The sequence below is a fragment of the Crocodylus siamensis genome, chromosome 9 (genome assembly GCF_052110815.1).
Source record: "Crocodylus siamensis isolate JL-2025a chromosome 9, ASM5211081v1, whole genome shotgun sequence".
NCBI classification, from domain to species: domain Eukaryota; kingdom Metazoa; phylum Chordata; order Crocodylia; family Crocodylidae; genus Crocodylus; species Crocodylus siamensis.
In genome coordinates this window covers 63804902-63831271 of record NC_143403.1, presented here as the reverse complement: position 1 = coordinate 63831271, position 26370 = coordinate 63804902, and the positions used below count along the sequence as shown (strand labels likewise).

The following is a 26370-nucleotide window of genomic DNA, read 5'->3' as shown; positions in this document are numbered from 1 at the left end:
AGTCTCAGCCACTCTCTCGACTTGACAAAACATTGAAGACAAAGGGTCTGAAATTGTTAAAATGTCCTGTACTGTGGCGGTCTGCTCTTTAAGGGTTAGTCGTGCTTGGGGTCAGCCCATCCTGTTTCATGATGTGGAGTTTAAAGGATCAGTAACCAAAACGGGAGACTGGTGTTAGGCAAGGTGTCATCTCCTAAGCAAGATGAGACCCAACTGTAAGGGCAAACGGTATGAAAAGTGTGTGTCTGTGCATGTGTGTCTGTGTGTGTGTGATAGGCCAGGGAAGGCTGCCTTTATCATGATGCAACCTCAGGAAAGAGTAGGAACAGGGGGTGTTATCAAGACTCAATATACTAGACACTACAATGGGGAATCTTTCTGGATTCACAGAGCTCAGTGCAGTGCCACATAAATGTGTCTCTGGTGTCCTGTTCCAAAGATTAGATTGCACTCCTTCCCACTGATGTCGATGCAAAGCCCATATGCAGGTCAACGCATGCTCCTCAGTCCACAGGCCCATGATTAATGTACAGCGTCCCTTATTTTGATGGTGCTGATGATGATTTTGTTTTCAGATGCTCATGGGATGGACCTGTTTGCTGTGGCAGTCCATGAGTTTGGCCATGCCATTGGGTTGACCCACATCTCTGCCATCGAGTCTATCATGAGACCGTACTACCAAGGCCCAGTGGGGGATCCCCTGAAGTATGACCTGCCTTATGAAGACAAAGTCCGAATCTGGCAGCTGTATGGTTAGTGTGTCCCATTCTCATCCCCATGCCCACCTTTGGCATTTGTCTCACTTCCATCCCCAGTGCTCCATAGAGACAGCTGTTCTTTAGAGCGTGCAATACCCCTGGTGAGGAAGGCACTCCCTCTAACATTTCCTTGTCTTCCTGCCAGGAGTCAGGGAGTCTGTGTCCCCGACAGCCAAGCCAGAGGTCACCAGAGCCGATGACCACCCCATTCTGCCAGAGCTGCCAGAGAACCGCTCCAGTATCCCGTAAGCCGAGTTCCTTCATATAGCATTGTCACTGATGTTTTCATGAAGGATGCCGGTACCAAAGCATGAGTGTCTAGTCCAGTGCCTCTGGGCTGCGTAGTTTCCTCTTGGTAGCTAGTTAAAGCCAGGGGAAGTGGGCAGGGGGGGGACCCAAGACACAATATTTCTTCCCTTCCCCACAAATCCACGACTAGTTCCCATCACAGGATTGGGAGAGAGGTGGAACCAAGAGAGGTGTCTCTAGACACGTGGGTTACCCCTGCAAGGACTCAGGAGGCTGCGGAGTGGCAATTCCCCTGCATTGACTACCCACGGTATATGTCCTGTCTGCTCAGACAAGGCTCCATGGTATCTGGAGCCAAGTGGTGACTTGGCTCTTGAGGGAGTACTAATATCATAGATGCAGCCGCTGAGGGGGTTGAGGAGGCAAAAGAGGAAAATGAATCCCCTAAATGTTAGTGACCTGCCTAATGTGGCTGTGGAATCCGCACCTTTTAATTCCTGGTCCCTCCCTTGCTCCTGCAACCCGGTAGAGGTAGTCGTAGCCCTGCTAAAGAGAGGAGATGGGATGCGCAGGGAGCAGCTGGCCCCATGGGACTTCACAGAGCCTAGAGGCACCACCCTGAAAAGAGAGAGACGCTCCACTGAGTTCCCAACACAGTCTTTCCACAGGAGGGGCATGACTAGACCTCGAATTTTTAATAAACTCCTTTCTTGTTGAATGTGTAATGGGCAGGACACAGCGGGGCCCACAGACAGCCAGTTCCAGCTAAGGGCTCCTGTCTAGAGAGCATTAAACCAGGCACATAGCAGCAAAGAGAAGTGACTCTGGGAGAAGCCTTCAGTGGTCATTAATGTCTTCACCCTACGCCCTTGCTTGGACATCCCCTTTCCTCTGCTCCTGGCAGCTGCATCACCATGCTAGGCCACTTCTAAGAACAGAGAGGTGGCAAAAGAGATGGAGTGAAACTGGAAAACAGAGAAAGGGGGAGGCAGCCTGAACTTCATGCTGCAGACTCCCAAGGCCTCAGAGTCAGCCCCGCTTACTCCTTGATCTAGGTTTGTCTCAGCAGTGTGAGCCTCAGCTGCAGGAGGCCTTGTCATCCAGCCCTTCTAAACGCATGCTTCTGGCCTTTGTTGCCTGTAGTTAAGATGTATCTTAAATCTCTGGTTTAAAATGCAAACCTCGGTGTTGCATTTCTCACATCTCTATCTGGGAGAAAAGTATCCCTTGAAATGCTTGACAGCAGTAATGGCAGACCCCAATCTTCCTGCAGCCTCTGGCTATTATCAGTCCTTCAAGGAGCACCAAGAAGTCCAGAGTCATCCTGGAGCTCGCTGCTTTTCCCTAATATCCCAGCATCATTGAAGATTTGCTCAGCACTGTGGGAAATTTGTCCTTGTCATCCTTAGGCTAACTCATCCTAGCTGAAATTTTAATCAGGCTGCTTCTGCAGTCTCATGGCTTGTGCGCACACACCTTAGGGTATCCTGTCCATATGAGCAACTGGCTAGGGTACTTCCAGGGGCAGATAAGGGATGAGCAGGGAGTAGCCTGGCTCCAGGACAGCTTCTTTTCAGGAGATGTTTGCTACGATCAAATGCATTATCAAGCAGACACGTCCCCCCTTCCCTTGTTCAGGGCTCTCAGACTAAGCAGGCCTTGGCTTCTCGATCTAGGGGTCTCGAATGCATTAGTGAGCTTTAGAGATACCTGAACAACTTCTGACCAGGAGCCTACAGGAGCAGAAGGGCTCACTTGGAGTGTGTGGCGGCCTAGGAGGGAGGCTTTCAGTGGAGCTGTTGTTACTTTGCACCGCTATAGCACTATGCTGGGAACTGTGCAAGCACATACTAGCAAGCTGTCTGTCTGATGAGGTTGCAGTCTAAACAGGATGGATGAGCATGAAAGGTGAAGGGATTTGCCTAAGGTCAGTGGCACATTTGGGAGTAGGTCAGGCTTCATGTTTTCCAGACTCCACTAGCCAAGGATTTCATCCCCTTTGGTCTGGCTGCTTTCCTCTAGAGGCAAGAAGGTCATGCTTTTACAGGAATTGGGATTCCCTCTGAGCTCTTCCAGGGCTCTAGGAGCAACTGCTTTACAACCATAGTCTCTGCCTCAGCACACCCAAAGCATGTAAAAGCTTGGGTCTTGATGTGTGCTAGCTTGGGACCCAGTCCACCACTCTGCTGCAGACCTTGTGAGTAACTGTGGGCAACTCAGTCTCTCAGTTCTCTGTCTGTAAAATGGGGATAACTATTCCTGTAACCTACTACTAAGGAGATTGTGAGGATAACTGCATTCAGGAAGCATTATCCAGTGCTTGTTTCTCTGGTAATGGAGCTAATATCAGTACCTAACATATGGAGAACAGTGGGGCAGAAGTAGGGTTGCCACTCTTCCATCTGTTTCCCTTGCTCATCCCACTTGGTTCAACTGTGCAATGGTTTTTATGTCCTCCACCCTGAGGCATTCAGTATTTGCTTACCCAGGATAGAGACATGTATCTCTGGGGCTTTTGAAAAGACCCTTTAAGGGGTCCTAGGTAGAGCTTTCCCCACCACGTGCCATTCATGCTGTCCAGCCAAGAACCACCGAGGCAAGCGCATTCTGCACACAGGCACCATGTTTGCACGCTTGGTTATTGTGAAGCTCTGGGTCATTTGGGCATGAAAGAGTTAAAAGCTACAGCAGCCCAAAGATAAAACCCAGTGTAGGGAAGTAGCTTTAATGAGGTGTAAAGTCAGGACTAGAATGTAAATAAGGAGCTCAGAGGGTGGTGAGGGATGTTATACATAATAAGGAATAAGGGGATGATCATTCCTCCTCCATGCTTCGGTTATTGTTTTATTTAGCATCCAGTTCCCACCTACACACATGCGTGTGTGAAAGTGCATGATGTTTTTTTCCTTTAGGAAGAAAGTCCAAAATATCTTCTGGTTTTGGATCCATACCTTAACATCCTCAAAAGTGGACATTGTAGATCCAGTCTTGTTATTTATTATATTTAATTTCTAAAAGTCTTGCTAAAAGTTTGTCCTTGTCCAGGTCTCGTGTGTGTGTACGTATTTTTTTCCTATAGATATACTTGTACCTATAAATTATTAACATTTAGCAACTCTTTTTTTATCATTTATCAAGTGGTGGTATGTGTAGCACAGATGGAGGTGGAGTCAGCCTTTGTGTTACATCCTCATGGAGATTTTGGCCAGATTTTTTCAAAGGGACCACTAATTTTATGTGCGTAATGAAAGACCTAAAAGAGGCCTAATTTTTGTAAAGTGCTGAGCATCTCCTGTCTGACAGTGGAGCTCCTTTAAGGCATCTCAAGCTTGTCACCCCAAAATGGCTAGTCACTCCTGAAACTCTTAGCTATCTGTATTGTGTGTCACCAACAGTAGCTGCTACAGGAGAAGTAAAGAAGTCCTCTTCCTGTGTCTTTACCCAGTCATGTTTTTTCTTGGTGAATCTCCCTGGACTTTGCTGGATTTCTCCTACAAGATGTTTCTCAGCTAGCTGGAAAGCTGTTGCTATAATGGTGGTGTGCCTCAGAGATAAAAGAGCTCACTGAAACAACACAAGCGTTATTTTTTTTTTCCTCCTGAGAAGGAGCACATGTCTTAAATGCTGGACATGATAAGTAGAACTGTCAAGCGGAGGGGATATTGGGAAAACATTTGATTTAGGATGTGCCCTGAAGTGGGATGATTTCAAAGAAGCTTGAGATGGGCTCTTGCTAACATGCTCTTCCAGCTCCCCCAAGAGAGGGTGAAAAGTTTGAAAGCACATTAAGTTGGATGCAGAGAGTTTTCATCCTCCGACCTATGTCTGTGGTTTACGTACCATATTAGTCATGCTTACCTGGATGCCCACTGTCAAGCTAGCTCCCTTGGTAATGGCCTGGCCGTTCTTCTCTCACCACAAGGCAGCAAATCTCTGGCAACGCACTGGCCATACGTGGAAGCCTAATGCCACCAAGTGGTTGGGACCTACTACTGCTGCCAGTAAGGAGGGTGCTTCTTTATGCCAAGTGGTTTAGGAGCAGAAGAATAAGGGTACTAATCTCAACTGCTCTGGTGCTTCGATGTTGCTTATTGGGTAATTATATTGTCAGAAGTGCACGCAGGTGTTACATCCTTAGCGGCACTGTTGTGTTTGTTGCTGGGATGCTTCTAAGCAAGGAGCTGGCCCTTCATGCTCATATGCCCGGGGCTTATATGAGCATTCAGATAGGGACATGTGCAGCATACGTTCTCATGGAGAGAAGAGCATACGTTCTCCCACTGATCCTTCAGCGCCCCACAACACACACTGCCGGCATGGAGAGCCATGTCCATTAACACATCATCTCCCCATCCCTCAGCCCTGGGAATCAATAGGAGAGAGAGCTTCTGAGCCAAACACGCAGCTGGCATATAAGGTATGGAGATGTCTGGGAGGAGGTTGCTGGCAAGCTACCACACAGACCCTCTATTAGCAAATTGGATTCAGGCTTGCCCTTCACTCAGAGCAGCTTGTGTGTGCATGCTTCAGCTATCCTTTACTTCTCCATCAATCATTATTTCTACCAGGTTTTTCTTAGTCACCCCCTCCTCTCCCTCCCACCCATGACAGCAGCTGGGTGTCCCTGCCAAGCTAATCACTCCCTGCCCTTTCGGCGCACACCCCTGACTCCCCCTCAGCTCCAGCTCCTGCTGCTTTGTTCTGCTAACTTCTCTGAGCTCTGGCTGTAAGCACTGATGTCCAGTGAGCTGGAGTCAGGCTGTTGTCAGCATGTGGGCATTTGGAGTCAGTAGGCGTCCTGCTGTTCCAGTGCAGCGGGTCAAACGGCACTCTCACTTGTACTGCCGTGAAGCTGGAGAGATGGCATTGCCTCCACGGGAGTTACTCTGCACTTACAGATGCGCTGCTACAGCAAGAACCTGGCTCCCAGTCTCTCTTGTCCTCCGAAATGGCTTCATGTGGCTTGTGCGCAAAACCTGTCCTGACCCTGAGCCCATGGGTGGATTCAGAATGGGGCTGATGGGGGGATTGCAGTACAACAAACCCATGGAGCTTGTAACCGCCTGTCGAATTACTGTACAGAGCAGGCAATCAAGACTTGCAGAGATGATATCTTTTATTAGACCAATGAGATTGTTGCAAAAAAAATTCTTTAATTGCAAGCTTTTGGGCACAAACACCCTTCATCAGGCATTGGGGAAAAGATTGTAAAAGTTCTCCTGGGCAGAAATGAAAGTTCATATTTCATAGGATTTCACAGAGGAGTCGATGTAGATCGGCACCCAATCAGACTCCGCGGTCTCTACAGCCCGGGGCTGCAGATTCTTTTCAGGTAGCTCAGGGGTAGTTGTTTTCAACCCTGATCAAAAGAGACAGAGCAGCAGGTGGGAGACAAAATGAGGAAGACTGAACAAATTGCCTGTGCTCCTGGCTCTGGGGAGCGGTGCCCAGTCGAGGTGAGATGGAGGGGGATTTTTTTCTTGCTGCAAGGGTGGGACTGCAGTTCATTTGAGCACTGTCTTTCCACAGCCTCAGAAGAGACATGCCCAACAGATGTAACACGCATTTCGACGCGGTGGCTCAGATCAGAGGCGAGGCTTTCTTTTTCAAAGGTAAGAAGCAGCTTCTGCTGCTAATGGGCTCAATGGTCTTTGCCAGGCTGGATTCAGACGTAGCTCTGCACCACACTGCGGGGTTGCATTTATACATGCTGTTTGGAGGGCAGCTGGACTTTGAGTATATGCAATCAGAGTGTGTGCGGCTTACAAACAGGAGCGTTCTGTTAACTCCTGCACTAATGGCCAAATCCAGACATCTAAGGCCATTTGATCACATTTTGGCAGCATAAAGGGAGCTTAGACCTTTAAGGCCCTTAACACCCAGTAAATGAGAACCAAGCCACCCACTGCAGGCAGGGGCCTGCTGGGATGAACATGTTTCAAAGCATTGGGATAGGCCTAATTTTAGCAAAGGAGGCTTAACGAAGAAGCCTGGAGGTGGGCAATGGTCGTGATAACAGACATGTCGTAAGAGATTTTACATGAGATGACAGTGACTGGATTAAGCTTTGTGGAGGGGAACCAGGAGGGATGTGGCAAAAAGGTATCTAGACTACTGGGCAGTAAGCCAGGTGCTTCTCTTCATCCAAGAACAAGGGGAAACCCAGCGATAAAAAACACAGTGCAGGTTAAAAGAGTATGCTTTAGCAAGGCATGGGCATAAAACCATAGAGCTCTGTGCCTTGAAATGTTAATGGTTCCCTTTAGTGAATTTAGTAGAGATTAGGATGAATGATTAGGGGAGTATGGAGAGCAGAAGAATCTCTGCCAATACGTTAATGAGGAAATGAGACTTCATGCTTTAGGTCACCAGCTAATCACTTCCTGCCTGGGGTTCAGGAGGAATTTTTTTCCATTCCTAACCCCCTGACAGGCATGTCCATGTCAGCCTATACTGCGTTTTTTACACCTCTGGAAACACAATGTCACTGCCTTGACCCTGTATAGTACTTTTTGTTCTGCTCTTTGATTCATTGCACCATGCTGTCCAGAATTTCAAAGCAAAGGACTGATTTCGATATTGGCAGTATCAAAGCAGAAATCTCAGTGACCCAGGGATGCGTAGAAAAGCAACAGCTTACTCTCTGTCTCTCCCTATCCCCTGCCTTTCCTCCCACGCAGTGCATTCACCATCATCCAAAGCTAACACAGACAATTACAGAACCATCTGGTTCCATGTTATTGAACAGTTGCTGCCAGCGTATCTCCAGGAGGGCCCGACTGTCTAAGAGAAGCCCCTTGGAGCCTCCAGAGCTATACAGAACAGTTCCCTGCCCACTCTCCACGGGGTTTCTTTGAAGTGCAGGAAGAGAGGTGTCTGGCTGATGCCACTGTCTGATTTCCTATCTTGGGCAATCGTTTGTTCAAACAACACTAACCAATCTCTCAAAGTAGTGGTTCCCAAACTAGGGGGCATGACCCCAGCTGGGAGAGGATGGGGAAATGTAGTTATCGTGCTCAGGCTTGGAAAAAATATGGGGAACAATCCTACTGGAAGCGGGGCCCATGACGCACAGATTGGAAGCCACTGTCCAAGGCAGGGGGAAGAAAGGCATCCCTCGCTGAGGTTGTGAAGGGAAACCAGGAGAATGTACTTCATCCAGGGCTGGATTTACCCTTTCGTGGGCCCTAAGCAAACAAATTTGTGGGCCCCAGGCAGGTTGAGACCCACCTCCCCACCCTGCTGCTACCACCCACGGGCAGCGGGGCTCAGAGCCACTGCTAGGAACAGCCACCACAGGGGAGGGTAATGGAAGGCAAAGGAAAGGAAGGGCCATTTGCACTGCTGCCACAGAGGGAAGGACCAGAGCCCCCCGCAGCTCAGGGCCCGCAGCATGTGCCTAGTTTGCCTATGCATTAATCCAGCCCTGATCTCATCTCCACGGTATCCCGCTGGATGGAAGTTGAGGCTTCCCGCAAAGAGACCAGAGCTTTTGTAGCCATCTGTGCTGCTGATGCAACCCAAGTCAGAAGATGCTGTGAGGCACTCTCTCTGCAGCACTGTCTTAGTTCCTTGCTGCCACCGGCAGAGTGGGATGCTGGCTCCAAAGACCAATAAAGTAGAAGGGGAACTAGAAGATGAGGACTGACATATAAGAAAGATCCCTGAGCTTCTTCAAGGAAAAGGCCCTTGAGAGTGAGACTCCAAGCTCACTGCTTGCATATATTTGACACTGGCATTATGTGCTGTTCATGGAAAAGCCAAAATCAGAATTAAGAGTCAGGTGTAAACTGGCAGAGCTCTTCTGAATCCAGCTTACCCCAGCTGAGGATCCAGCTCAAGAGCTCTGGGTTAAGCTGAATTCAGAGGAGCTCTCCCCTGAATTCAAGGGACTGAATGTTTGGATGCTCACCGCAAGGCGAAGCAGTAAGTGATTACAGTTCCTGTTACAAAGTGCTGCCTACCAGTGCTGTGAACCAGGAAAAACAACAGCAGGCTGGACCACGCAGATTGTTCCACAAGCCCTCCCACTGGCACAGTTCAAAGAGAACGTACGTCTTTAGTTGCCCCGGAGGACTAAAACCCGCTGTTCCTCTTGACTGCAGTGGAGCTGTGGCATCTCAACACTTCTGAAAGTCAGGAAGCTTTGATTTTTAGGTGTCTCATGTCAGGCAGCCTAAATTATCAAACTTGGGTTCGGGCGTGCGTGTGCAGGGCATGCAGCGGTCTTGCCAGGGGCACTTCAGTCCGAAGAATGTTGCACAGCTGGAATCAAAACCATCATGCCACCAGTATCACAAGTGGCATTAAGCCATCGCCTGCTTATAATGAAGGAGTGCAGGAAGGCAAGTCTTTTCATCCTTTCGTCTGAACCCACCAGGTTTGCCCCAGTTTTGCATCAGACTTTTTAACTTTAAATGAATGTGGCTTTATGTTGTAGAGTAATTACAGCACTTACCCAAAAGTCTGCACATGGGTCAGTGGGTAGTCCAATAACTCCAGTACTTTGGCAGGCAGATTTGGCCGGAGCGAAATGACAGCATGCTTGTGGACCCCTGAGAGCCATTGGCTTCTGAATTCACTACTACCCCAATTGCTGTACGTCTGCTGATGGCGATGGCCTCTCAAAGCAACGAGCCTATTCCTGATGTTGAATACAGTTTGAAAACTAGTTGGTATACCTGCTGAGGAAAAGAGAGCTGCTAAATTGCGGAGAGTGATGGGGTGAATTAGCAGCAAGTACTTTTAACATAAGATCCATATCCACCAAAGAAGCAATTCTGCAGGCTGTATTTCTTCTCAATTTGATGGAAATCTGGTCTTTTCTCATGCGAGCCTCATCAGAAATGCAAAGAACATCTTTATTTAATTACATACGTTTCCATAAATGTACTGCGGTCTCACAATTAGAATGTGAGGAGGTTGGGTTTTTTTAACGATCTTAAAAAGAATTGGTAATTATGGCAATTCCTCGTGCGTTTGAATGTATTATTCATACATAGGTTTCAGTCAGATAGAGCGAATATGCAAAACGGAGCAGAAGAACAAGCAGATGATATAAATCCTTTTAATTGTAATACCTCCCCCTGCACACACGCGCATGTGCACACACACACACACACACTCTGCAGATGTTTAAGTGCTGGAATTTTGCCTCCTGCATTATTAAGCCAACATCTAATTTCCATGAAATTTTGAAAGGTGGTGTCACAATCTGCCGGCTCTGTGGAAAAAGAGTGAGCGTCTTGAATGCAAATCTGAGGAAGCATCTTGAGCTTTGGGTTGCTCATGCCTCCCCTGGGAGCTCAGCTTTGCAAAACCCAGTGTAAATAACCTCATACTAATATCCGGCAGGCCCCAGGACCAGCAGAGATGAGAAGAACGTGAGAGGGAGCAGGCACTCGGGCTACTCCCTCCTCCCCAGCTCTCACTCTGGAGAGAGACGTCCACGGGGAAATGCAGTTGTGAAACGTGCTGCAGAACCACAGAAACTCCAGCTGGAAATCCCACGGCTGCCTACAGTTGCTGGCTCCCAATTTCCCATCAAAATTCCCAAAGGGTCTTCTGAAAATCCTGGCCTTATATTCATCCCCTCCCTCTGCTCAGCACAGCCAGTTTGCTTCTTTTTTAGTGAGGGTAAACACCTCCAAGCCAGTTCTCCATGGCTGTAAATGAGTGGAGTTTCAGAGTTTGCATGAGCTGTCCCCAAAAGAATTTGGCCCATTGTAGCATTTGGGAGCTGCAGGAGGCCACCTTTTCTACAAGCCTTTGGACTGTACGTGATGTATCTCCACATTCCTCTTTGGTGCTTCCTTCTTCCCCACTTTTTTCCCCCTCTCCTGTTTTTCCCCTATACTGTAGGCAGAGCAGAGATCTCCGAGTCCTCAGAGGGTTTTACCTCCTGGCGTGCTTAGTCCATGGTCTGAGCTAGTCTGGCTTTAGCTTCTTTAGCAATCTCTGGTCTCCAGTAATATCTAGCAGGGACAGGAGTTGCAGGAGCAAGGTGACCGAGAGACAGTCATGCAAAGGCAGCAGGGAAGGAGAGAAAATGTCTCCTGACAATGTTATTTCATTGATTCTCAGAGATGCTCTCAGCTGTACGAGCTTCGTTCTTCGGTCAGAAGGATGGTGGCTGCAACACAGAGCCCTGAAGCCTACTACCTTCAGGGAGCTGGAGCAGGTTTCTCCCTAATGCTCTGCCAGGCTTATAAAGATGCATCTGACTATTGGGGTCGGGGGGTTGGAAACTCAAGCGTTCTCGTTTGCCATCTTGGGTGTTTTGTTGTCCACTAATTCCTGACTCGGCCCACACCTCTGTAATGAGATGTCTGAGACGTTCCTCCTGTCTGTGTTCATCTAGGCAAGTACTTCTGGAGACTGACTCGTAATAAGCACTTGGTCTCCCTCCAGCCAGCTCAGATCCACCGTTTCTGGCGGGGTTTGCCTCTCAATTTAGACAGCGTGGATGCCGTGTATGAGAGAACCAATGACCACAAAATTGTCTTCTTCAAAGGTAGGAGCTTGAATTGTTTTTGGAGCTGAAGAGCTGTTTTTTGGGTCCTGGCTCCTCTCTATATGCAATTTCATTGAGTAGCTGCATTACACTGATTCATGATGCTAACAGTTGCCTTCCACTCCATTGAATAAACATGTCATTTGCATTTCTAAAAGATCACGTATTTGAAGGAACAAATATATCCCGGTCCCATGGATTCCTGCTACTGTGTCTGCTCTCAGTTATTACTCCGACCATGGGAATTTAACCAACCAATTAGTTTTCTCCCACTTCTGCTGTGTTTCATTGTGGCATGTCTACACCGCGATCCTCACTTTGCATAGATGCACTTGAGCTGGCTCTAAGCTGTCTGTCAAGGTCCTGAGAGCATTGCAGCCACCGACAACATGGGTTTCAGTGTGGCCTGTAAAACCCATCCAGGACCTTAGGGTAAACGCTTGGGTGGAGAGCCCAGGCTGAGCTCCATGTCACTGCCATTATCTGCTGTTTGCTAGTTCAAATCCAGCTCAAGTAAGTTTGTATGAGCTGCAGTCACACCTCTGAATTGCACCACAAATGGCATGGTGTCATTTCCTGCAGCTAGCATTCAAACCAGGTCTGCTGCGGCTGATAAGAATCTGGTTGCATTGAGTAACTCAAAGCAAAATCAGCTATGCTAAGCTGGTTTCAGGTGGAAATTGATTTTTCTCTCTCTAACGTTCCTCTTTAAGTGTGGCGAGTTATTGATTTTGGGAATGCTGAATCATAAAGGTAAAGCAATGGAAATGGATTATGCCCCAGTCACAGATCCCACAAAGCATCTGTACTCACAGAAGCATTTCAGAACTCAAATGAACGTTTTATGGCCTCCCACACGCCTGGGGAAAGTGTTATTTCCTCAAATGGAGGGAATCCAAAATGGCAGCCACGGTGTGCTGGACTCCACAGACTGCCAAGACCATACCGCTATTCAAAGCACGATGCCCGGGGGCATTATTCAGAGGCAAATGATCCATTTATTATATGTCCTGGGTTTCCAGCATGGACCACCTGTGCTCAGAGGAACAGCTGCTCTGAGTGGGTTCCCTGCGAGGAGAGCAGCTGTAGAGCAAACCAGGGCTTAGCAAAAGTGCCATAGGAAAACACGTTGGCAGGACCAGGAGGGGGATTTTGCATTGCTCCAGCTCTCCCTACATCTGTTCTTTGGAGAAACAAAAAAAGGCTTCGGCTGGCCTGAGACATCCAGCCCCTCAACTGAGTACTGCTGCTTATTCGGCTCCCAAATAAGACATCCAGCCCCTCAGCAAATTGAGCCGACAGTATCACAGCAACACATTCATCCGCTAGTGCAGGCGTAGGCAACCCCCGGCACGGGTGCCAGACCGTGGCATGCTACGGCATTTTGCTTGTCACCTCAGGGCAGATGGGGAAGAGGCCGGGGCTCTGCTGCCACAACAAGGATTGGGCCCTTCGCATCCACCCTGCACTGTGCACCCCTGGCACACCAACATCTTACAAGTCAAAGTTGTGGGTGTTTCTGGCACTTTGCTGAGCCCTGTGCTAGTGGCTGCCCCTTCGGACCAGGTCGGAGGATTTCAATCTCCAGACCTTTAAATGCCCGGTAGTAAAAGCACCAAGAGCTAAACAGGGACGTGCATTAAGGGGTGGTGCACAGCTACCAGAAATGATGCAGGCCCCAGGAATGCCCCTGAACAGCAGTGTGGAGTCCCAGAGCCTTCCCTGCTCCTAGGAGAAGTATGTTGCAACGTCCCTTTTACAGGGAACAGCCAATTCCAATCCTTGCACTGGTGTAGCTCCAGTGTATTGTGGGGATGGGACCGCTGACCTCTGCCCACTTGCTCATTTGTGATGGAGGAGCCACAGCAGGCCCGGATCCAAGAGTTAGCAAGGTCATACATGACTGCCGTGTTAGTCCCCTGCTTGGTCACACTGGACAGGGGCACAGTCAAGATCTAAGCTAGTGAAAATTAGGGCTGCGTCTGAAGTGGCGATATGCTCATCTCTATGCAAACACAAGGCACTTCAGCTCCTTGTGATGAATTAATGGTCCTGCCTGGCTCGTACAGCTGAATCCGAGGCGCTTCTTCAGGCCTTAGAGTAATGTTTCCCTCTCCAACCACCATCACAAATATTCAGCTGGTTGCTGTGGCCTGTCTGTAAGGGTGTGTGCAGATGTGTGTACTCTTACAAAGATGCTAGAAACTCGGGGTGGGGCGGGAGAATGATCTCCTTTGTACTTCCCTCCAAGTTCCTTGGCCCAGGTGGGCTGATGTATGAAAGATCACAATGGAGGTACTTCAGGGCACTTGGCTCTCTCAGACATTTCATGAAGCAGAAGCTTCATCCAACGGTTAAGACACAAATCTGGCACTTGGAAGAAAACAGTTCAATTCCCTGTCCTGCCACAGACTCCCTATGTGACCTTGGGCAAGTCACTTAGTTGGCGCTTCATTTCCATCTGAAACAATGGGGATGCTGGCATTTCCCTTCCTCACAGGTGCTGTGAGGGTACATGCACTGAGGGATGTGAGATATTCAAATTATTGCTCCCACACCCTGGTGGCCTGATGCTCCTCAATATAAGCAGGTCTTTTAAATCCGACAGAGTGAAATAGAAAAAACATGGGGTCTCCTTTTGCCAAGGTGGTGAGTGTTTTCTCTTTCAGAGTTGAACTACATGCACCACTTGCCCCATTTGCTCTCAAAACCTCTGTGTGAGGCCTTATGTCTAACAAGGAATCAACTGGGAAGAAAATGGAGCACCATAACCCAGTGCAAGACTAAGAGGGCCAGCCTAAGACTGTACAGCGTAATCGGCGTGTTCGTGTTCATGTTCTGGAACCCTAATGCATTTGTAGTCAAGTGGGAATCCAACACACAAAAAGCAAATATCCACCGGAAACTTATTTCCTGACAAGCTATCATTGAGTTATCATTCCCTTTCCAGAGTGCTGTGAAATCAAAGCTAAGGATTGTCACAGCAGCAGGTCAGGAAGTATAACCTTGTTCAATGAAACTTGACCTCTGCTGCAAAGCAAAAATGATCTTGCTACCTGCATGTTTCCTTTCCCCAGGAGACAGATACTGGGTGTTCAAAGACAATAATGTGGAGGAAGGATACCCTCGGCCAATTTCGGACTTTGGCTTGCCACCGGGAGGCATCGATGCTGCTTTTTCCTGGGCCCACAATGACAAGACTTATTTCTTTAAGGACAATCTCTACTGGCGTTACGATGACCATGAGCGGAGAATGGACCCTAGCTATCCATCAGAGACCACTCTGTGGAAGGGGATCCCAAGCCCGTTAGATGATGCAATGAGATGGTCAGATGGTGAGTGTCCCCATGCTATTGACGGAGGGGAAATACCCTTCACATCTTAACTGTGCTTAAATCCTGTATTATTTTCACTATGGCAGCGTAGGTAAAGCATTAATATAGACACCATTATGCCAGTACAGAAATGCTTGTACTGAAGTAGCTTATTCCAAGTTGATTAATCGAATTAAGCTATAGTTTTTCACGTGTCACCCTGGTATAACTGGACCTACATTAGGCTTTTCTGGCATAGCCATACTGGCAAAAAAGAAGACATATTAACGCCAGCAGTTTCATTAATAAGACTTCCTAAATGCAGACTAGGAATAAAAATACCATTCACAGCAGCGCTGCACTGCAATTGCTGGAATTATTGTGAGATCTTGTGTGCAGGGCTGTGACGTTTCATCACGATGCAGTTTTATCCTGTGGTGACGCCGTCACATGAGTCTTGCAAGCTGTTGGTCAGTAATTAGGAGTATTCTGCATCACTAAGTGACACATAACTCATGGTTGCTACTTGCCACATGTATGAGATCTTGTCCTCATTCTTGTGCCTGAAATATGTCTGGCAGCATCCATAGCACTTCAGACCATGATTTAATGAATTCAGCTAAACCAGGCCAGCTCATTTTTCAATTGTGGGACCTAAAAGCTAAAACCTCAGGGAATCAGTAAGAGATGTTGATGACTGGCTATATATATAGGATGTACAAAACACATGCACCATGCACAGACGTTAGTATCAAGACTAATCAATGCCTCCACATTGTATTAAGATGGGGTGCATAGATTCACAGATTGTAAGGCCCAAAGGGACCTCGGCAGATCATCAGATCCAGCCCCCTGCACCAAACAAGAAAGATAACTGGGGTCAAGTAACCCCAGCAAGGTGCCCGTCCAGTCTTGTCTTGAAGATTTCCAGGGAAGAGATTGCACCACCTCTGGAGGGAGCTTATTCCACAGTCTGGACATCCTGACTGGGAAGAAGTTTTTTCTAATGTTAAGCCTGAAACCATCTTCCAGGAGTTTGTGACCATTACTCCTCATTTTCCCCAAGGGTGCCCTGGTGAACAGTTGTTCACCTAGCCCTTGATGTATTCCCCTGATGTAGTGGTAAGCTGCTACCAAGCTCGGCCTTCTTTTTTTCAGGCTGAAGAGTCCCAGATCTCTCAGCCTTTCCTCGTATGGCTTGCCGCACAAGTCTCCGATCATACGAGTGGCCCTTCTCTGGACTCTCAAGCGTTACCACGTTCTTGTTAAAGTGCAGTGCTCCAGCTGCAGTCTCTCCAATGCCGAGGAGAGTGGGAGAATCACTTCTTTGGTTTTACTGGAGATGCATTGGTTGATGCATGCCGGGGTATTGTTACCCCTGTTGGCTAGGGTCGGAGCGTCTGACAAAACAATAACTCCCTGACTTCACTGAACACATAGCACGTGTTTGCAACAGTGGAGCATGTGTTTCAAGGCCCTAGACAAACCCCAGTGTAGGTAACACTTCTCTGTTCTCATTCCTCTGATGCTTTTGCAAGATGTGAAGTTGTTCTTCACTTGGGTTTCTGCACAGCTACTTTAAGTCCCTTTATTGCTATGCACAAATATGATTGTATATAAAGTTTCCCTCATCCTTGCTAAGTGCAAAAAAGGGTGTTTACAGTTCCTGGGAGCTGCACTGTTTGCATCATAGAAAGGGGCCTTCCTTGCTCAAGGCAGGACGATCCCTGTCTAAACCTTCCCAGACACATGTTTGTCCAACCTGTACTTAAAGACTTCCCGTGACGGAGAGCCCACATGCTCTTCAGGCAATCTGTGCCAATGCTTCACCACCCTCATAGTTGGAAAGGTCTTCCAAATAGTTAACCTAAATCTTCCTTGTTGCAAATTAAGTCTGTTACTTCTCATCTTGCCCCTTGGACACAGAGGGCAATTGTTCCCCATCCTTTTTCTAATAACCCTTTTTGTCTTTGAAGACTCTTTATTAATTCCTTCATCACTCCTCTGATCTCTAGACTAAATATCCCAATTCTTCCAGTCTTCTCATACGCCATGTTGAGAGGTAAAGATCTTGTATTTTTATAAGGTCATATTCAGAGCTGGCATCTACAGATACAACTCCATTGAGTCCCATATTGGCACTGGCCTCAAGAGTCATCTCTTGCTTGCTATGGGTGACGTGATTCTTTTCTTCAGAATGATTTTTCCAGCCCATCTCCTAGGCACTCAGGAAACATGACACATGTGGCATTTCTGCCCAGTTATTTTGTTGCTTGGCTAAGAACAGGATCAGGGCCTTCCCATGCTGGGTGCTGTACAGACACTAAGTGAGAGATAGTCACGGGCACAGTCACAGATCTCAGTCTTGCAAGTTGCTCCATGAAAGTCAGTGGACTTCCAGGTGCTGAGACTGTCCATGCAAAGCCCCATGTAAGATGCAGCAGGTGATACTTGATCCTTTTTCTTGACTGAGCCTGTTTGTAAAGTGGTTTAGGCATGTTGTCATTTGCTGTATTTGTTGAAGTGTGTGTGGAGGGTTTTTCCCCCAGAAAAAGGAGCACGTAAAAAAAAAAAAGTCTTACATTAGATTTTTTGCCTGTCTGGATGTGCTTCTCAGGGATGAGAGTTAGCTTCAGTGCAAAGAGTGCTTACAAGAGAGGGACACTTACAGTTTGATTTATTGGTAAAGCTAAAAGCATAATAGCAACCTTTAAACCACCACAAGAAGGGGAACATCACCGGGGGCTTATCACACTGAACCTAGGAAGCTGCTGAGCATGGCCCATCATTCACAGTGACAGGAGTCCTTCACAGGCAGGGAATATGCTTGCAAAAGTCAAAATGTGTCTGCTTCTTAATGGATGTTGTCCTCTCCTGTGCCAAAGGTCTGTGCAGGGCCTGGTGAACCACCTCGCCCTTTAGCATAAGCACAAAATGATGCATATGGCATTCTGCAAAGCCTCAGCACTGCCGTGAAAGTTGAGGATGCCTGGCTTGGAGGAACAACGCACGCAGATGAAGTTTGGCTCTTTCCCATGCCCCTCATATCCCATGCTGTTTTTTGCCTCAATAATCGCTACATGTGAAGGCACAATTAGACCCTCAAAATACGTCCCTCTGGGCATATCTGTGCAAGCCCCTTTGGACGACTTAGGCAGCTGAGACCATGCCCAGATTTCTCTCCCAGCCTTATTAAGCCTGTTGTACCACCAGTGGTGAGGGGCATGTGTGAATGAGACCCCTACCTTAGCCATAAATACAGAATGGATTTAGAGACCAGAAGCATAAGCAAACACTAGGGGTTGTACTGTGCCACTAGTGATTGTACCGCTGAGTGGGTGGAAGAGCACAAAATGTCCGTTCAGGTTGGGGGTCATTGTAACCCTGCCCAACAGGCATTCTGGTCACTGATGTGCCCTGCTGTGGTCATTGGTGTGAGCGCCCGTTTGGTGCCATAGAGGCCATTGCATGCTGTAGATACAGGACAAGAGATGAGTGGCAGAACGAGTGGCCCAGCATGCCCCTGCTAATCCTGTCTCTGTCCCTTTTTTTCCACCCCCGCACAGGCGCAACCTACTTCTTCAGGGGCAAGGAGTACTGGAAGGTGCTGGACAGCGACATGGAGGCAGAGCCCGGGTACCCGCAGTCCATCGCAAGGGACTGGCTGGTCTGCAGCGACATGCAGTCCGACTCGCCAGAGGCAGCAGGGAGCAGCAGGACTGGGGCACGCTCCAGGCAAGGGCAGCATGATGAGAGCCGTTCGGAGAACGGCTACGAGGTCTGCTCCTGCACCTCCTCCTCGGATTCCCTCTCGTCTCGCCCGGGGCTCGGACTTTCAGCTGGCCTTGTGCTCACCAGCGTGTGGACAGCAGCGTTTGCCCCTGCAGGGCTATGACATCTGGTGACACGGACCCAGAGACATTACCGTGCTTCAGGGACCAGTGGTGATGGAAATCCCACGAGGTGACACTGTTGCAAGCGAACCACACATTCCTAGGACCATGGCGGCAAAGGTTTCAGATTCTCCATGAGAAGTGAACTGCACTTATATGTGTTTGAGTTAAAGGTCTAATAACGGACTGGATTCTGCTCCTTCGTGTTCCCCTGCCCTGGGTAAAGGGCGTCACATCACTTGGCAGTTAGAAACATTCCCTAGAGATGTCTCGCTGTGGGTGTTTAAGACTTAGGAAGGGGATGGACACACTGAGAGACAGCTTGGCCTCACTGGAAACAGAGTAGATAAAGGTGAGACCGAGCTGCCGATGTTTCAGGAGGGAAAGCATATGGGAAAGCTGCCGCAACAGTGCTGCTGTTTGGGGGTGTGATGTCTGCATCCTATTGGATGCATTAGCTAGAATTACCTCTGGGGTCCACTGATAGGTTGTGAAGGGAGATGTTTTGCAACCAAATTGACTACATTAACTGATGTCAGATCAGAAACACTTTTGCCTTTATAAAGGACGTGCAGGCCATCTGTGTTTCCAGATGTTTGAATTTCAAGGTTTATGTTGGCCACCTACACCCACAAGCCATGGTCATCAGCAGTGATCAACTCTGATGCCTTCAGCACCAAAACCACAAGCCTTCACTGCTTGATCAAAGCAGCAGCTCTTTTTGCTCCAAGCAGGAAGCAGGCTCGTATAATCACTGAGCGCAGCCAATCACTTGAGATGCAATCACATGCAGGAAGCTACCGTAATTCACATATATCCACATCCTCTGCTCCCCTAAATCCTATTCTAGGTTGTAGCTTCTGTTTGATCGATGTATACAAAACTCACCTTCCTTTATATTCACTTCTGATGTATCTGGCGGTGTGCTGGGCTCCTGGGGGTAGTACAGGATGGAACGAGTCATGGTCAGCTCCTTTGGTGTTTCAGCAAAGGGTAGGGAATGGCAGAAACCAGGTCACGGGGCTGCCTCTGGTGACTGTTTTAGTTCCCAGTAGTTTCATTGCTACAGGTCCATTTCCCTGGGTGTTAATTTAGTACCTGAGGGCGCTGCAGAGGCCTGAATCAGACTCAGAGTGGAGAGGCAATTTCCCACAGGGGCAGCTCTCCAAAAGGCAGCCGCTGCAATTCAGCAGTCATCAAAAGCCTTGAGAGGAGCGCAACGTGCTTTTTCTCTGCCCTGCTTATAACACTGCCACAAAATTACCACTCCGCTCAGTCCAGGTCTCTGGGTAATAGTGTGGCAATAGGACTCTGAAGCAGGCTGCACAGTTCTTTGCAGCATCACTTTGTCCTACTTGGCCTTTACAGCGGTGCTGCTGGTTGGGCCATTTCTCAGTTGAATGGGCACGGCAAAAAACCCTAAATAGGACAGGCTAGAACATGAGAGGCATTGAAAGCTGGAAATCATCCCTGGTATGCTTTGGACAGTCTGTGAGAGCTGCTGCTGCTTGAGACCAATCACGCAAAAGCCTTTGAAGATGAGGCAGTAAAAGACAAGGACCATTTCCTTTACAGCAGGAGACTCAGTCTGGCTCGCTGGAGCCGCAGTCCTGGAAGCACTTTGCTCTCTGTCTTGCTAGGCACCGATGAGCCATCGATTTCTAAATTACCAACTCCATTTGTTTTTAAAGTGCCAGCCCCATTAAGTTGCACCTTCTGTGATTAGCTGGTGGGTAGAGCTATGCACGGCTCACATGGCACCTAACTGCATAGAGCTGCCTGTGTTGCACCATCAGAAAGATTTCCTCTTTACTGGGAGGAGACCTGTTGGTTGACATCATTCCTGGACCTAGCACTGATCTCTCTCTCTCTGTCTTGTGGGGGCCTGAGACAAAGCCCAGTGAAAACTGATGGGAATCTTCCCAGTGACTCCCAAGGGCTTTGGGGCTCTTGGAGAACTACTCTTGGGTGCCGGTGCCTTTATCTTACAGCGTGGGAGCAGGACCCAACTGCATCCCAGCATGGGGAAAAAAAATAACGCAAGGGGTCACCTTGTGTTTGCCTGTCTAGCGTTTGCATTTTTAATTATTCCCAGTGATTCGTAACATGCAGCTGTCTTTAGGACCATGTCCTATAGCATGATTTTGCAGGACACCGAATGTGAACATGATTCTTGGAGACCTCCTGTTCAACCATTAAATATCCTCTTTTTTAAAGTGTCTCAGCTTCCTCCATGAGGTCAGCCTGCCTGCCAAGGGTCACTGCAGAAGTTGCTCTTCCACGTGGCAGATGCCATACCCTCCCTTTCTCTGAGAGGCGGTGCAGCTGGCCTGCAGCCCTTACATGCTGGGTGACCATTACGGGAGACAGAGATTGCGTGGAACTCAATTTAACTTCTCTCCGCTCCTTGTCTTATGGCAATAGGCCAAGGTCTTCGCTCTGCCCTCAGCAGGTTGTGAACTTGAGAAGTGGGAGCTTGGTGGGGGCCCTGCTTCAAGAGCCCAGTTCTGCTGAGCAAGGCTGGACTCCAGGAAGCTCAAAATGGGGTGAGGGCATGGATGAGGCAGGCAGGAGGGCAGGGGATGGATGCAGCTAGCTGGTCTGGGTTCAGCAGCATTGCCTGCCATGCATGTTGGAGCTATGAAGCCCTGCTTCAGCTGTGAGGGGATGCTGATATCCCACTGTAGAGACGGAGAGCTTTCCTCCACTTTATGCATGGGTTGGGTCCCTCCCTGCGCTGTGGGCATCTTTCCAAGCTGGACAGTAAGCCAAAGGGTTGGAGCGTGGGGGGGAATTCTCCCCTGTGCAGTACCATATGCATCCCACTTGAGTTGTGCTTTGGGGACAGTCGGGAAGTCTCTTTGACGATTTTTTTAATTCAACAAGCGAAAGTGCACATCCAAGAATAAAGTACCCAATGAACTGCAGCGATCGCTCCCCAGCCACAGTGCACAGTCACCTCAGGGGATGAAGTTCACACCTGGGGATGGCCCCAGCGTAATAAACTGGCACTTTTTATGCATCAGAGGGGCTGGTATGAGGCCACGGTGGCACATGGGGCCTGTAGGCATTTCCTGCTTCTAGGTCACTTCCTGCCTCATTCCCCGTTTGTCTTAGAAGAGATTTTTTTTTTTGAGAGAAGCTCAGAGAAGAAGAAGGCGGCTGTTGCGTGCCTTGTTTTGAGTCTGGCAGGGTAAGGGTGGATTGCGTGATGCTCTGATGTGGCCCCTTTTCAGACCTAGCAGTTAACAAACATCAGTCTGCCATGCTTGACACTAGGGTTGTTGGTTGTAGCCGTGTTGGTTTAAGGACACAGGCAGACAAGGTTCTTTGGGTAAATGTGATATCTTTTATTAACAAATTTTCCAACTATTTAGTTCATCTCTTTGCAAACTTTTGGGTACAAACACCCTTCTTCAGACACAGGGAGCTCACCAGTTGCAGAAAGCCATTATCCAGGTCCTTACCTGCTGACGGATGATGCAAATAAGGCCTCATGGGGACACTTACTTGCTCAGACCCTAGTATTGTAAGGCATAGTCTGTCCATGGTGGAGAGAGGTGTTGGAGCATCATGAACCTTAGCTAGTTACTCCCTTATGTTCCCCTGTTTGAGGGCAAGTCCATATGCAGTCAGGTGTGACTGCAGCTTGTGGGCCCCTGTGCTGGTATAAATAGCAATCAGAGTGAAGCAGCACAGACTTCATTCCTCCCCTATAATCATTTCGGGGTATATAGGGGGTGCAGCAGTCAAAAGAATAAATCCCTGGCTCCTTCAGACAGCATTGACACTGCACAGAAACCCAAACTCCCATGCTTTCGCTGCTGCCAGTACCTGCTCTCAGCTTGCTAGGGTGCAACCCTCCTGTGCTATGGTCACCCCTGTAACCACAGGATAGATGTGCCCCAAGTCCATCAGGTAGCTCTAGATCTGGCTTAATTTTTGGTCAAATTACTTGTGTATGTCATATTTACAAGTGTATGTTCTCAGGTGCTCTGGGTAGAACCACACGTCCCTTCTGACCCCTCATCCTGCTGTTTACTAGGCCAGCAGATCTAACTAGTGGAGGATCTAAGAAAAATGCGGTTTTGTTCTGGAAAATGCAGGGGATCAATCACTGAAAAGATGGCTATTGAAAGAGGGGGGAAGTCTTTCCCAGCAACATGAAATGAATGAAGGAGGCTGAGATTCGTACAGGTCCTTTGGTGGTTTGCATAATGAATTGTTACCATTAAGTTAATGGGAACCTGGCATCTAACCCTTGCATGCAGATTTGACAGCAAAAGCCTTTGTATTTAGAAAAGGTGGATCGCTTCTCTCTGAAGCCAAGGATGCTGCAATGCAATCACTCAGTGGTTCCCAGAGTTTGCATCTGGTTTTTGTGCTCTTGGAGCTGCAAATCTGTTCTGTTCAGATGCGCTAGGGCTCCCTTTATGGCAGTTTCTTATGGCTTTGCTGTTTTGGACTGGCAGCAGGACAGTCCCCATTTCAATCTGTCACAGCTTGCTATTGCAATCTTCATACATACCCCTAGGATTATTGCAGATCTCAGGGGACTGGTAACAGGGCATGGAGTCTTTCACTTCTAGGTCACTGGTTCAAATGCAGACTGGGTCAGCGGCGATTGAAAATCATTATCATCGGTCAGCAGTTCAGTAGCCCATGTGATTCGAGCCGGTGGTCATAGTCCAGTTCTCTGCAAGCAGATGTCTGCAGCAGAAAAATACTGTCCTGATTAGCACCCTGGTTGGCAGGCAGAGGAGCAGCTAGGAATTCACCCCCTGAGCAAGCAGGCATGGGGGAAAGTCTTGCAGACCAGGGTTGGGAAAGCTGCACTGCCATTGTGCTGCTTCATTTCAGACCTGGAGAATTTCCAAGAATTTCCGACCTGGATACTGACCCCCGATATATCCCCTATAAGAGCTCAGAGGCCTATGACAAAGACAGTGACTGCAGCACATCTAAAGAATACCAGTTTCCCTCCCTCCAGCCCTTCCAAGCGCCCAGTGTGGGACTCGCAGGGTTGTTGGGTGGAGCCGTGTTAGTCTAAGGACACAGGTTCTTTGGGTAGATGTGATATCTTTTCTCAGACCAGAGTCCTCCCAATGCCTGAAGAAGGGTGTTTGTGCCTGAAAGCTTGGAACGAACAATTTTTCCAACTATTTAGTTGGTCTCATAAAGATATCACATCTAGCCAAAGAACCTGGCCTCCCGGTGCAGGGATTGTGCTGGGAGCTTGGCCACAGAGTGCTTAGCACGGGGAGGCAGCCATTCTCTGGAGGAGCTCTGCATCCCGCTGTGACTCCAGGGAGAGGCCCTGACTTCAGACAGACCCCAAGCGGCACGTGCCACTTCGGTCATAGCCCTTTCGGGAAGGGAGCATATAGTATCCAGCTCAGTCCGCAGCTGCCCCCTTCTGCCTGCCGCTGGTGACTGCCTGGGTCTCAGAGTCTGCTTTCCTCAAGCATTTGGTTTGGATCTGCACAGCATTCTTGAACTGCAACGCTCCTTGTTTGGGGGGCAGCTGAAAGCAGTCTCCAGGCTGACCCAATTTGGCAGGACAAGGCTTGAGCTTGGAGCTGGGCATGGTGCTCTATTCATAGGAAAAGTGCCTGCAACCATTCAGTGCAAGGCATAAAAGGAAGTCGGCTCCAGCCTGGGGAGCAGGGGATGTGCTCAGAGGAAAAAATAACTCGGAGGGCTTTTTTTTTTTCTTTTGTACTTGGCTAGATTCACTTCTCCTGGGCCTTCTCAAGGGGGTGACGAGTGGGAGAAGGGGGGTGTTGAACAACCGCCAGCTGAATGTGTGACCACCTGTTCAATAGCACAATGCCTGGGTTTTTCTAGAAATCTACACATTTGCAAAAGGGATGAGTAGCATGCTGATCCTTTCACAGATGGGGAAACTGAGGCCCCTGGAAGGGCTTGCCTTACCCTAGGTCACAGCGCAGACTAGTCTCTTTGCTGATGTTAGAAGCCAGGTTTCCATATTCCCCCCACCCAGTACCCCAACTTCTACGCCAGACTTCGACTTGATTCGTCATTTCCCAGAAACGAGGCCTTCACCAGATTTAAATTGGACTTTGGCAAACAATCCCATCCGCCACAAAGGTGCGCCAGTGCCTCCTGCCTGGGCTGAAAATGAGTTTGCTACGTGCTGACTAGCGACACGCTTGCAGCACGCTGGATTGAAAAGCAGCTGGGAATCCTGCTCATTTCGGATCTGGCCACATGAGGTCGGCAGAGACGGCTCTATGCAGGCGGCGGCTGTCACTGGTTTGGTATTCGGCACCTGAGGGCTCGCAGCGGCACAGTGCTCTCCGGGAAGCAACGGTGTGCCCGGAAGAGACAGCATTACCATCTCCTGATGGTTTTCAGTGACACTGTAATGCCGCCTCCGTCTTACAAACTCCTGGTGCTTTTGCTCTCTGAGCTTTTCTACTGCTCAGGCCCCCTGGTGCCATCCCCACGCCGGGAAGAGCCAAAGGACTAAATGTTACGTTTGGTTTTTTCTCTGTCCGGCCGAGCTGTTTTAACTGCTTGCAGAAAAAGAAGTCTCTGAAAAACCTGTTGTGAATAATCTGTCTGCTCACCAAGCTATTGATGTCATTGTCTGGAGACTTTAAACAAAAGTCTGTGCCTTTTCAATGAGCCTTTGAAAGTTATTGCCACGGTTTGGTGCGTAACTGGCCTATTACGGGCTGGGGGGGAGCGGGGCGGGGGCTCAGAGCTTTCTCAGGGACTCGGCTCTCTGCTTCCACGAATGCAGACTGGAAGCGGGGTATCCCAACCTCTCCTGCGGGCTGGAAGGGCTCAGCTGCTAACGGGCACAATTAGCACTAAAGCAGGGCCAAGTGTGCCAGTCGGCCTTTTTGTGTCAACCCCACAAAACTCTCAGTGCCACCCAAAGAAAAGAAGGGACCAAAATCCGTTTTGATTTTTCACTCGCAATGAAAAAAAGCAAAAGACTTTCACAGAAAATAAACCCTGGGTAAAAAGTCATTTCCATCTCACGCTGGGGCTGAAATGTGGGAGCCTGGAAATCCCAGGCAAGAGGCAGCACCCAAGAGAGCTGGGGAGGACTTTCCTTATTTGCTGGCTCAAGTTGCAGGACATGATACAAAGGTACAAGAGGTTAATCCTCCTCCTTCCTCTGTCCAGGCTGGAGGGTTGTATCTTCTGCTTTTTAGTGCAGAGCTCCTTTCTTCCGTGTCAACGCCGAACCCCTAGTCTCTTCAGTAGGTGACTTGCTTTCAAGTTTCATCACCCAGTCGTTACTCTGAGCAGTATAGGCACAAGGGTCTTCAAACCACGAACATGAGCTCCCCTGTTTTTAATGGGACTCGTGTTTCACTTCCTACAAATCTGTACAGAGGTGTTAGGAGCAATTTAGCGAATCTGGTGTGGTATGATAAGAGCAGCATGTCACCCACGGTGCTGCACCAAGAGAGGGCTTTGTTGTGGGCAGGAAGAGGAGTTTGCCAACTTTGCATGGAGTTGCCTCAGGCCTGGTGGGGCACACGGTGTGATGTGCGGTAACTGGCAGTCAGGTGCAAAGTGATGAAATGCAAACAATGAAGGAAGGCCATTGTGCTTTGCATACACCCAGCCAAACACAGCTGAAAAAAGCAGCTGCCCTCCAC

The 26370-nt window shown here is 48.7% G+C and overlaps 1 protein-coding gene across 1 annotated transcript in view; it reads left to right on the top strand.

The window, feature by feature from the left end:
• The window catches only part of MMP17 (matrix metallopeptidase 17), a 122892-nt gene extending 97534 nt beyond the window's left edge, over nt 1–25358 (top strand). Inside the window, exons 5-10 of the mRNA XM_090062861.1 lie at nt 576–752; nt 904–1003; nt 6537–6619; nt 11368–11520; nt 14598–14855; nt 18401–25358. Coding sequence (XP_089918987.1) covers nt 576–752; nt 904–1003; nt 6537–6619; nt 11368–11520; nt 14598–14855; nt 18401–18729 — 1100 coding nt within the window. The 3' untranslated portion in view covers nt 18730–25358. The remainder of the gene's footprint in view (nt 1–575; nt 753–903; nt 1004–6536; nt 6620–11367; nt 11521–14597; nt 14856–18400) is intronic.
• The last annotated feature ends 1012 nt before the right edge of the window (nt 25359–26370 follow it).